We start from the raw sequence: 12,812 nt of genomic DNA on the forward strand, positions 1-12,812 counted from the left end.
AGGAATGGCTGTTTTTAGGACTACAAGCTGGCGAGCTCTATAGACACCAAGTCATAAACCCCGCCCATTTCTACAATTTGTCTTCTTACATTTGATTTGAAACCTAACCTTAAATTAAGACCAAAAAGCACTTTTTTGTGTGTGCCAATTTTGACTTTGTGGCTGTGGAATCTGTGGCTATAGAAGCTCGTGTAAACCCTGGACTACTCTGGTATTACCCGCCCCTTCCCCTCTCAGCCTATCAGTGCTTACTTCTCTACCGGAAGTTCTGGCCGAACTCTACGCGGGAAAGCAATGTTGTTTTTCGCTGCTCTCTGATTGTTTACTCGACTCCTCGCGGGACGCAGCAGAAAAGTTAAACAGTGGAAAAAACTGGTAGGCAGAGATAAATGCATATCTGAATAATGAAATATTTAATATAACATAAATGTTCATGTGTGTTCGCAAGTGGGTGTACTTCATCTCACAGAGCTAACTAATTAACCTAACTTGGCCCTGGCTTTACTAAGCAAACCAGTAGCTACCAAGCTAACTCTTTAAAACAATGAATGTAACTATAAGCATTTGAAAGTTGGTAATGGCCCAACTTTCTCCACTGCCTTCTCAGTATGTATTGCAAGTGACTGTCGGTGTCAACAACACAACAGCTGTTGTTTGTTCAGTTGCTGTAACTAGCTAACTAGCTAGTATCTCTCTGTAGCTATGCCATCTTTACTGTTAGCTACTCTCTGCCTGTATTTAGTAGCAAGATGAAGGTGATAACATGTGAGATTGCGTGGCACAACAAAGAGCCTGTCTACAGTCTGGACTTCCAGCACAACTCTGAGGGCTGCATACACAGGCTGGCCACAGCAGGAGTGGACACCACTGTCAGGGTGAGTAGCTACTAACGTTATCTGTTTAAAACAACACCACCATTGTCGTTTAATCATTCCTTCTCTGGGGTTGTTTCAAGGGTCCAATCTGGAATTGAGACCAGTCTCTATATCTCTCTATTGCTCTCTATCGTTCATTCTCTCACATACATACACGCACACACTGTGAACACTTTGTATGCATTAGCAGAGTGCCTCACACACACACAGAGAGAGCTTAGTAAGGGAACTATTTAATAATGCATTGTATGGTGATATGCTATTAAGAGAGACAATGACCTAACGAGTGTAGTGGGTCTGTGTGATGCTGTAATGTGTGATGTCACTTCCTGTGGTCAGTTGTGGCGTGTGGAGATGGGGCCTGATGGGAAGGCTGTGGTGGACTTCCTGTCCAACCTGGCACGGCACACCAAGGCTGTCAACGTGGTGCGCTTCTGCCCCAACAGCGAGCTGCTCGCATCTGGAGGAGATGGTGGGTCTCGACGTAGTAAACGTATATATCAACACAGCGGGACTGTAATATATAAAGATGTGATTAGATACAGTATATTGCCACCCTTGCATGATTCACTATTTCTTCTAAAATATGTTGAAAAAACATATGTTTATACGTGTATTTCTTTGATTTACAACTGCACAGGACCAAGAGAAGAAAAATATCTAAGCTGAAATTATTCAAAATCAGAATTAATTTGGTTAGAGGTAATTATTCTCATTTACTGTGTAATTAATCAAATCTGTGATACATTGCAGGTGCCTACAGGGTAAGAATTGCCATTCAAACGGTTTAAAAAAGATAAAACAGAACATTCTTCTCCATTGTAAAGTGCAAGGGTGCCAATCAATGCTCTATAGCCTATACAGTATACACTAGATTACTGATCAGGGCGCTGTGTTGAAGCCACCATGCCTCCATCTTGGTACTCTCCCACCATTGTAAAAAATAGTTTGGAAGCTATAGAAATGCTTTGTTAATGTCTGCATTTGTCTTTGCCGCATTCATTCTATTACAGACACCTTAATTCATACTTTTAAATTATATTATGTGAGCTAAACATAAAAAAGATATAAAAACAATTTCCTTAAAATATCATTTTTAGACATGACTAATGTTACTGTCCCCACTACACCTAAAGAATAATTAAATACATGTAATTTTGTCCTTGCAACATCCTACTGAGGAGTGCCAATATGGCCAACCGGTGGCTTCAAAGCAGCTCAATGGCCAATACATAACATCAGCAATCCAGGGTTTATATACAGTGGGGAGAACAAGTATTTGATACACTGCCGATTTTGCAGGTTTTCCTACTTACAAAGCATGTAGATGTCTGTAATTTTTATCAGAGGTACACTTCAATTGTGAGAGACGGAATCTAAAACAAAAATCCATAAAATCACATTGTATGATTTTTAAGTAATTAATTTGCATTTTATTGCATGACATAAGTATTTGATCACCTACCAACCAGTAAGAATTCCGGCTCTCACAGACCTGTTAGTTTTTCTTTAAGAAGCCCTCCTGTTCTCCACTTATTACCTGTATTAACTGCACCTGTTTGAACTTGTTACCTGTATAAAAGACACCTGTCCACACACTCAATCAAACAGACTCCAACCTCCACAATGGCCAAGACCAGAGAGCTGTGTAAGGACATCAGGGATACAATTGTAGACCTGCACAAGGCTGGGATGGGCTACAGGACAATAGGCAAGCAGCTTGGTGAGAAGGCAACAACTGTTGGCGCAATTATTAGAAAATGGAAGAAGTTCAAGATGACGGTCAATCATGTCCAGGCCCGTCTGAAGTTTGCCAATGACCATCTGGATGATCCAGAGGAGGAATGGGAGAAGGTCATGTGGTCTGATGAGACAAAAATATAGCTTTTTGGTCTAAACTCCACTCGCCGTGTTTGGAGGAAGAAGAAGGATGAGTACAACCCCAAGAACACCATCCCAACCGTGAAGCATGGAGGTGGAAACATCATTCTTTGGGGATGCTTTTCTGCAAAGGGGACAGGACGACTGCACCGTATTGAGGGGAGGATGGATGGGAACTTGTATCGCGAGATCTTGGCCAAGAACCTCCTTCCCTCAGTAAGAGCATTGAAGATGGGTCGTGACTGGGTCTTCCAGCATGACAACGACCCGAAACACACAGCCAGGGCAACTAAGGAGTGGCTCCGTAAGAAGCATCTCAAGGTCCTGGAGTGGCCTAGCCAGTCTCCAGACCTGAACCCAATAGAAAATCTTTGGAGGCAGCTGAAAGTCCGTATTGCCCAGCGACAGCCCCGAAACCTGAAGGATCTGGAGAAGGTCTGTATGGAGGAGTGGGCCCTGCTGCAGTGTGTGCAAACCTGGTCAAGGCCTACAGGAAACGTATGATCTCTGTAATTGCAAACAAAGGTTTCTGTACCAAATATTAAGTTCTGCTTTTCTGATGTATCAAATACTTATCTCATGCAATAAAATGCAAATTAATTACTTAATCATACAATGTGATTTTATGGATTTTTGTTTTAGAATCCGTCTCTCACAGTTGAAGTGTACCTATGATAAAAAATTACAGACCTCTACATGCTTTGTAAGTAGGAAAACCTGCAAAATCGGCAGTGTATCAAATACTTGTTCTCCCCACTGTACATCATTGGTGCCACGTGCCAGTATATTTGACTGCATCTGTATGACAGAAAATGGTTTGCCATAAAGATATAACATATATAGCAAATATAACTATAGCATAGTTGACAAATAAAATGGAACAAGGGTGATCAGCATCTCCAATTGTAATCAATTGATGCCAACACTGAACAATAATACGCTATTTATATTTACATTTTAGTCATTTAGCAGACACTTATCCAGAGCAACTTACAGTAATGAGTGCATGTCTTTTTTGTACTTTACTATGTTCAAGTCATAGCTAGGCAGAATCTCAAACCGAACACTTGGCCCCTAAACACTTTATATATTGCCCACTTGCTGATGTGTTCGATAGTGATCACTCGAGTCTGCAAGTGTCTTGGCCAAAATGAGCATTGAGACGATGCACACTCGATGTCCCAACTGCCACTTATCAATATTCTAAATCCATTCGCGAGAATGCTTCCTGCGCCCTGTCTTGTGGAATGGCTCACTTTGAAACTCGTGCAGACGCATACACCGATAGACAGTGAGAAAACGACATGTCTCTACTCCTGCACAAAATATGTGCGAGTATTTCCATCGTCAGTGACTTCATCTGCTAATTTAGCTTGTTGTAGACTGCTTTGATAACAAATACTCAGTCCACAGTTTGTTGTTCCATGTGTGTGTGCTAATGACTGTGTTGATGACTGTGTGTAACAGATTCAGCCATCCTGCTGTGGAAGCTGAACGACAGTAAGGAGCCTGAGCAGACCCCGTCGTTCCAGGAGGAGGAGGATTGTCAGCTCAACAAGGAGAGCTGGAGCGTGGTCAAGACCCTGCGGTGAGACCCTTTAATCACTCCCCTTATCTATAATACATTGTTCCCTCCCTGTGTATTACTTCATAATCACATTCGTGACTGTTTGTGTGTGCATTGTTTAAATGGTGTTGTGTTTTGTAGGGGACACATTGAGGATGTGTATGATATCAGCTGGACCCGGGATGGGAACTTCATGGTCTCTGGTTCTGTGGACAACACTGCCATTATGTGGGATGTAACAAAGGGTAAGACGTGTCTATTCAGTTACAGTTGCGGCCAAATACTGTATATTGGCACCCTTGCACTTTTCTTAAATAATTCCCTATGTCTTCTAAAGTTAAAATTGAAGAAAAACATTTGGTCTCCTCACCTTATTGGATTTTCAACATTGCAGAATTAATAGTATTTTTGTAAACTTTTTTAAAACTTTTAATTTAGAAAATAAAGACATGGCATGGACAAATTATTGGCACCAATAAGGTGTGGTGGCCTAAAGTTTAGTATTTAAGAAATCTGCAAGGGTTCCAAAATATTTGGCCACAACTGTATACCTCTGTGTTGTCTATATTGTGTGTATTGTATGTGTGTGTGGATGTTATTCAGTAAGGGATAATCAATGAGGGGCTATGCGTTCTATGAAAAATAATGAACAACGTGGAAGGTGTGTTCCACGATGCGCTAGCGGAGTGTAACTGACATTCCACAGAGTTGCATTATTTTCCAGAGAACGCATAGAGCCCCGAGTTGATTATCCCTTTTATACCATGGCTATAATTTAACACATTTGCCACTAGAAATGTGTTCAACATCCACTGAAGTGGAGAGCAAGTTTACTAGATAGCTACAGTAGTTGCTGTGGTAACCAAACAACCAGACTTGCTAGTTTAGCTAACCAAACCATCAGTCCTAGAAAGCCATTATGAAAATGCCAATAATGTTTTCAATTCAGCTTTTGCTTTCAAAAGCAGCTCAAACATAGAACATGTAAGAATGAACTATAGCCATTTATTTATACCGTGCAAATATACCGAGCGTTATAGGGAAATAATGCATGCTCTAGAATGCCAATCAGAAATAAGTATAACACAGGTAATAACTGTTGTATTTCTCAGGTCAGAAGCTGTGCATCTTTAACGACCATAAGAGCTATGTGCAGGGAGTGACCTGGGACCCGCTGGGCCAGTATGTGGCCACACTCAGCTGTGACAGGTAGGAACACAACACACACAGCCACTGGTCTCCCGTAAGATGCCATTTTGTCTCTCCTTTTATCGGTGATCAGTGGGACTAACATGATACGTAAACAATGAACCAACATGGACTCGTAGATTGATAAGGTCTGAACCTTCTTAAACAATGTGATATGATTGATAATCTGACTGTCTTCCCTCCCTCAGGGTGATGCGTGTGTACAGTACTCAGAGCAGGAGGAAGGCCTACAGTGTCAGTAAGATGAGCTCTGGATCAGCTGCGGAGGGAGAGGTCAGTATGAGCTGAGTGGACAAATGTTCTCCCATAGATGGGTTAGCTGACAACGTCAAGAAAACCATGTGCATGCTTCAATGGGGCAGAAGTCTGTGTTGTGATTCTGCATAGCCAGATAGCTACCAACAATGACAAGAAGCTACCATGTGGGGAATCGTAAGTGACTTGCTTCAGCCAGTTTCATCTTGTTCTTGATACCATGTCTTGTTTTGAGGTGTTTTGACTGATTTCATGCCAATGCTAATATGGCTAAACTTCGGTAGCTAGCTAACCAACAACTGTAACGATGTATTTGAGGCAAGTGCTCATTGTGCCAATGTATTTATGTTTTACAATAAACATTGGAGACGAACTATAGCTTACATGTTGTCAACACTCTAAGCCAACTCCGTCTGTTTTGCCCCGTATGTGTCAGTTTTGTTGCTAAACAACCAACCCGTCTACACACACACACACACACTTTACACACACAATTTACATTGACACTAAACACAATCATACACACACCGAACATTCATTAATGTCTGTGAGCAGGTGAAACAGTACCGAATGTTCCATGACGACAGCATGAGGTCTTTCTTCAGACGCCTCACCTTCACACCGGACGGCTCCTTCCTGCTCGCCCCAGGTAAACACACGCACCCGCACACACAGAAACAATTAAGCCTTGTTCATATTGGCAGTTTGAAGTGACTCAAATACTATTTTTCTGCATCCGATTCGAATCAGTTTTATTTCCTGCAGTCTGAACAGCCAAAACAGACATGGATTCAGATATTTCAAGCCACATTTTAAACCACCTTCGTAGGTGGTTTGAAGTCAGATACAAAACTGATTCTTGGCCATGCGACTTGTCTGAATGTTCAAATCTGATTTATTTAAATTATTTTGCATATCTTGTTGCTTGCTAGCTGCTCTGTTGACAATTTGACAAGAACATGTGGTAGCTTGTTAATTGTTTACAAACAAATTAGTGAATGTGCTAGAAAGCTAAACAGCTATCTAGCTAGCTAGTTGACTGCTGTGTCCCTCTCTGTGTCCCGCTCTGTGTCCCTCTCCCCCCCCCCCTTCCTCTGTCTGTTTTCTGTCTCTCTCTGTAGCGGGGTGTGTGGAGGCAGGGGAGAACATCACCAACACCACCTACGTCTTCTCCAGGAAGAGCCTCAAGAGGTAACTGCTGCCAACCAATAGCCCTTTGTGGACAATACAGATTAATTGAACTGAAACTGTCCAGGTCTGGAGTTAGCTGCTCTCTCTGGGTCTGTTGCTCTAGGTCTGTATTTCCCAACTCCAATCCTCCAGTACCCCCAACAACACACATTTTGTTGGATAGCTTGATGATTAGTTGACAAGTAGAATCAGGTGTGCTTGTCCGGGGACTGGAGTTGGGAACCACTGCCCTACTGTAGAGGTCTTAGAGCTTGGTGATATGGACTAACATCCATATTGCCATAAATTGCCTGAATTGATGCGAGAACAATACGTTTATAACATTAATGTGCACCATTAACAAAAAAAGAATTATCCTTAAAACTACTACTACTAGTTTGATGGTTGTAGCCATCAATTGTCCTATTAACAATCACCCATATTAGCAAACATTTAATTTACAACTTCACATTTCGTAATGAACGATATCAGCCAAATGCCTGCAATAAGTGATCAGTGTCGATCATTTTCAGTTTATCGTCCGAGCTCTAAAAGGTCTTGCTCTCTTAGTGTGTATCTGTGACTGTATCAGAGTAAGTGTAAAACTGGATGCATCCTAGGCCCATAGCTCACCTGCCCTGCCCTGCTAAAGCCACCCTGGCTGTACGCTGTTGCCCCGTCTACTTTGAGCTGAGGACCAAGAAGGGAGAGGGTAAAGACACACAGCTCTTCTACTGATTATTACTCATTTATATATTTCATTTATTCAGCAAACTATATTACCCAAGATATAAAAGGATAGCTAACTCCCTTCCTCTCTCTCCCTCCTCCCCACTCCTCTCCCTGCTCCCCAGATGGCAGTGCCCAGCCCCTGCCCAACACGTTTGGCTTGCCCTACAGACTGTTGTTTGCTGTGGCCTCCGAGGATTCCATCTTCCTCTATGACACTCAGCAGACCCTACCCTTCGGCTACGTCTCCAACCTCCACTACCACACACTCAGCGACCTCACCTGGTAGACACAGACACACACACACACACACACACTCTTCCTTGAGGCAGATACTGTATCTTCTATTTCTGTGTTTTTGATGAGCTTGAGGTAGAAGATTCCTTGACCACAGATTTAGGATCCGATGACCCTACTACTCCCAATCCTAAACTGCACTGAACAATATCTGATCCTGTATCAGTGTTTAGGGGTAACTTCTAACTACTGTTTAATTTGTTGTTGTTGTTGTGTGGCATTGTTCCAGTCTGTGGTGTTTTCACCCAGTCTCTTTAGTGATGTCATATCCTTTTGTAGGTCTCGAGACGGTTCCTTCCTGGCGGTGTCGTCTACAGACGGCTACTGCTCCTTCCTGTCCTTCTCCCCTGGCGAGCTGGGCACCCCCCTCAAGGAGCCCCCCGTCCTGGAGGTCGTCACCCCTGGCAACGGCCCTGAAAAGAAGGGCAAGAAGGCTGCAGCGGCCCGCACGGTGTCCCCTGTCCCCAAAACCACAGAGAGCACCGCCCCTGTTCACCCCAACCCTAAAGAGGCCCCCAGCACCCCCCTATCCTCCCTCACCTCCCCTGCCACTCCTCTGGCCCCTGGAGGAGAGGAGAAGAAGAACCCTGGCAAAGCCAAGCCCCAGCCCCGTAGGATCACCCTCAACACCCTGGAGGGGTGGGGCAAGCCCAGCACCCCCAAAGCGCCTGCTGCTAGTGCCCCCAAAACCCCCACCACAGCCAGCATCAGCACACTCGCCACCCCCCAGCAGCCTAGCCTTACCCCCAACACCCCCCTCAACCCCTCTACCCCCAACACCCCCCTCTCCCCCTCTATATCCCAGCCCTGCCTCACCCCAAAGGCCCAATGCAGCAGCGGTAAAACCCTGGGCCCCAGCACCCCTAAAGGACCCGCCCCCAGGTAAGAGCACAAATACAAGATGTCATGGATCATGTCATTACTTTTTTATCCACAGACCATTGTGTGTCTGTGTTTGTGTGTGTCTTTACCTGTCTCTGTTTATATGTATGCCTGTGAGTCAGAGTTGGTGCGTGTATAATGTGAGAGTGTGAGTAGCTTTTTGCATGCTAAAATGTACCTTGATCCTGGTTGAATCCCTCATTATGTGAGCCACCGCTACAATCAAGGGATGGATGAAACCCTCGCTGTAATGGCTGCCCCTGGTCCATAATCTCATAACAATCCTGATCTCAGTAAAAAAGAGAAAAAATCTCACTTTTCCTGCTAGCACTGACTTTGCTGATAACTACTTTATTGAAGAAAAATTTACTTACTTTGATATGTGGTTGTCCCACCTAGTTGTCTTAAGATGACTGCACTAACTGTAAGTCGCTCTGGAAAAGAGCATCTGCTAAATTACTCAAATGTAAATGTAATGCTGCTTGATGCTATAGCCTAGATGCTAAAACGAGCTAGCCTGAATGTAAAGGCAGCACACGGCATGTAGGCTACGCTCTCTCTCGTTAATGCAAGACTATGGTAGGTAAATATATGCCACATCACTGGATGGAAATGAGCAGTTAGATGGGGAGAGGCTGGTGGGAGATGGGAGCACCTGCCAGGCAGCATGCTTAGTGTAGGGAAGGACATTGAACCATTTTTCCCCTACTGTTTCCATTTATGGAAATGGTTGTGAATTATTTTGTAAACTTAGATTTTCAGATGCTGCAGATGACTTTCATTTTGTGTGTGTGTGTGACAAAATAATGAGAGCGCTTGCGGTGTGTTTGGTCATTAGCTACTGTCTGTCAGAACAAAACCCTGTCTGGTATTCAGGGTTTGTTGAACCCCCCACAGCTAATCAAATGCTGATTATCCTGAGAAGCTGCCGGCAGACAATGGATGGGCCGTGTGTGTGACATCAGTCTATATAAACACAGATTGAATGAGGAGAGAAGGGGCAGAAGTGAAGTTCGATTTGTTATTATTTGCAGGTTTACTTTTTATCAATGAATCCTAAATAAGGTGGGAGTGTTTCTTATGTAGGCCTACACTAATAGAATAATAGCTGTATGTTGAATTCTACTGTGGTCTTAGATGGGACTAATTCCTCAGCCACCTACTCAAGAGCCGGGTAGAATCCCCCTCGAAGTCACAGTTCTCTCGCTCTCTTACCTTCTGTTTTCAGACGGATATCTCTGACTCCCTTCGTCTCCAGATCTCCAGCTGCCTTCACCACACCCTCCTCCACAGAGAAAGCCAAACATGGTCAGTATATCCAGCAACAACTAACGCCGGGATTGGCCAAGCACTTTACAACAAGGCCAGCGATTGGCTATGGACAGTATTATCATTACCGGTCTTTGTAATGGGGTCTGCCTCTGAGAGCCCAACTAATGAAACAAAATTAACATCTGAGTATACTAAATTATGTGAAATCTTATTCCTAAGAACTGTTTGTTTTATCCAGTCCAGTGTTCTGCCTGTGATTGATGCATCTCTTTTGGTTCAACTTATTCCCCCAGAACGGCCCTCTCCCCCCACTGACCCTGTGTGTCAGCCCCCAGAGTCCAAGCGGCCCAAGACCAGCACCCTGGCAGGCAAGACAGGGGTGGCTCCAGCCTCAGGGTCCACACCCAACCCCTAAGGACCCCACGCTACCAAGAACACTGAAGCATGAGTACAGAGCAGCACAGAGAGAGTGGTGTCAACATGCAACTCACATATTATCATCCTACACACACACACACACTTTGACACACACTATCACATTCGCACTCTCACACACACACTTTTGGAGTCTAGCCTATAAAACTGCATAGAGACTGGTGTTCTCAGCTAACACTCGCGTACATGCTCACAAGAGTTCACAGAGCGAAGACTGGCGTTTCCTCCTAACATTATTCTGTACGTTTTTGTAACTTGACGTTCTGAATCTGTAGCACCTTTTGGTGGATAACCAGGTTGTTATTGTAAAATGAAAATAAAGGATAAGAAACAAGAAGTTTAAGTTAAGATAAACCACCTCAGTCCAAATGAAGCCTAGCTCAAGTATGAAACGCAATGGACATTGACTTTTGTCTGAATTATTGTCTGTATTAGTGTTATATTGGTACACTATATATACAAAGTTATGTATACAACGTATGTGAAAACCCCTTCAAATTAGTGGATTCTGCTATTTCAGCCACACCTCAACCCCATCAAACACTTGGAACGTCGAATGCAAGCCAGGCGTAATCGTCCAACATCAGTGCCCGACCTCACTAATGCTCTTGTGGCTGAATGGAAGCAAGTCCCTGCAGCAATGTTCCAACATCTAGTGGAGAGCCTTCCCAGAAGAGAGAAGGCTGTTCTAGCAGCAAAGGGGAGACCAACTCCATATTAATGGAGTTGGTCCCCCCATGATTTTGGAATGAGATGTTTGACGAGCAGGTGTCCACATACTTCTGGTAATGTAGTGTATATTTTTGTATATGAATGTCTGTGTATAATGCTGTGGATTTTGGTAACATTTTTATACAATAATGCTTGTCTAAAAAAAGAAATGTATTTGCTGCGTCTCTCAAAAAACATTCCGATGAAAAGCAGTGTACTACTACTACCACTACTACCAGGGGTTAGGGACCCATCATACTACTACCAGGGTTAGGGACCCATCATACTACTCCCAGGGTTAGGGACCCATGATACTACTCCCAGGGGTAAGGGACCCATCATACTACTACCAGGGTAAGGGACCCATCATACTACTCCCAGGGGTTAGGGACCCATCATACTACTACCAGGGTTAGGGACCCATCATACTACTACCAGGGTTAGGGACCCATCATACTACTACCAGGGTTAGGGACCCATCATACTACTCCCAGGGGTTAGGGACCCATCATACTACTCCCAGGGTTAGGGACCCATCATACTACTACCAGGGTTAGGGACCCATCATACTACTACCAGGGTTAGGGACCCATCATACTACTACCAGGGTTAGGGACCCATCATACTACTCCCAGGGTTAGGGACCCATCATACTACTACCAGGGTTAGGGACCCATCATACTACTACCAGGGTTAGGGACCCATCATACTACTACCAGGGTTAGGGACCTATCATACTACTCCCAGGGGTAAGGGACCCATCATACTACTACTCCCAGGGTTAGGGACCCATCATACTACTACCAGGGTTAGGGACCCATCATACTACTCCCAGGGGTAAGGGACCCATCATACTACTACCAGGGTTAGGGACCCATCATACTACTCCCAGGGGTTAGGGACCCATCATACTACTACTCCCAGGGTTAGGGACCCATCATATTACTACTCCCAGGGTTAGGGACAATGTTCCCTCTAATCACTGAACAAATTTCAGGTCTGCTGAGCACAAACTTGAATGTTGTGAAAATTCTGTGCAACTTCTGGCACGCGTTTATTGTGAACACTGAGGCTGTACCCGCTTTAACTTACAGTTATAACAGTGGCCTAGTAGGCTACTGTGGCTATTTGATCATACTACTACTGTTTTTATATTCAAGCACACGAGCATGGCAAGACATTCTTTACATAGAGAAAGCAGGTCTCAACTGCCCTGATCTCCTTTGGAGATGAGACTGTCTAGATATACCGATTGAATGGAATGGCTCTAGCATGACACTATAATTTACTTACAGTCATTTATACATGTTGAACTACAAATAGAAAGAAGAAAGTGGAGTTGGATTGGACACACTCTACGAAAACTGGCGGTCCTTGAAATGGAACCCACATGGAGAAAAGAAAGAGAGGTTGACCCAGAAACACTTGGAGGAGATACGTTCAGGCAGAGGAAAAACCTGCCCCTGAACCTAGTGAGATGGAGGAAATTAATCAATGGCCTATGTAAGTAAGTCAAAAATGGTAGTTAC

The 12,812-nt window shown here is 44.0% G+C and overlaps 1 protein-coding gene across 2 annotated transcripts; it reads left to right on the plus strand.

Annotated features, from left to right (window-relative positions):
- Positions 1-138: 138 nt before the first annotated feature.
- On the plus strand, positions 139-11,217 carry LOC121536843 (chromatin assembly factor 1 subunit B-like). 2 transcript variants are annotated; one of them, XM_041844439.2, is made up of 14 exons: positions 139-375; positions 746-875; positions 1,215-1,347; positions 4,224-4,344; positions 4,465-4,568; positions 5,436-5,532; positions 5,721-5,805; positions 6,343-6,436; positions 6,909-6,978; positions 7,578-7,669; positions 7,812-7,971; positions 8,263-8,865; positions 10,094-10,173; positions 10,431-11,217. In XM_041844439.2, exons 2-14 carry the CDS (start codon positions 750-752, stop codon positions 10,550-10,552), a joined length of 1,887 nt encoding a protein of 628 aa, XP_041700373.2. In that variant the 5' UTR covers positions 139-375; positions 746-749; the 3' UTR covers positions 10,553-11,217. The 2 variants fall into 2 exon arrangements, with proteins under 2 accessions (XP_041700373.2, XP_045062365.1); XM_045206430.1 differs by having other exon boundaries at positions 140-375; positions 743-875.
- Positions 11,218-12,812: the final 1,595 nt, after the last annotated feature.

This window comes from Coregonus clupeaformis, chromosome 23 (assembly GCF_020615455.1).
Source record: "Coregonus clupeaformis isolate EN_2021a chromosome 23, ASM2061545v1, whole genome shotgun sequence".
Lineage (NCBI taxonomy): Eukaryota > Metazoa > Chordata > Actinopteri > Salmoniformes > Salmonidae > Coregonus > Coregonus clupeaformis.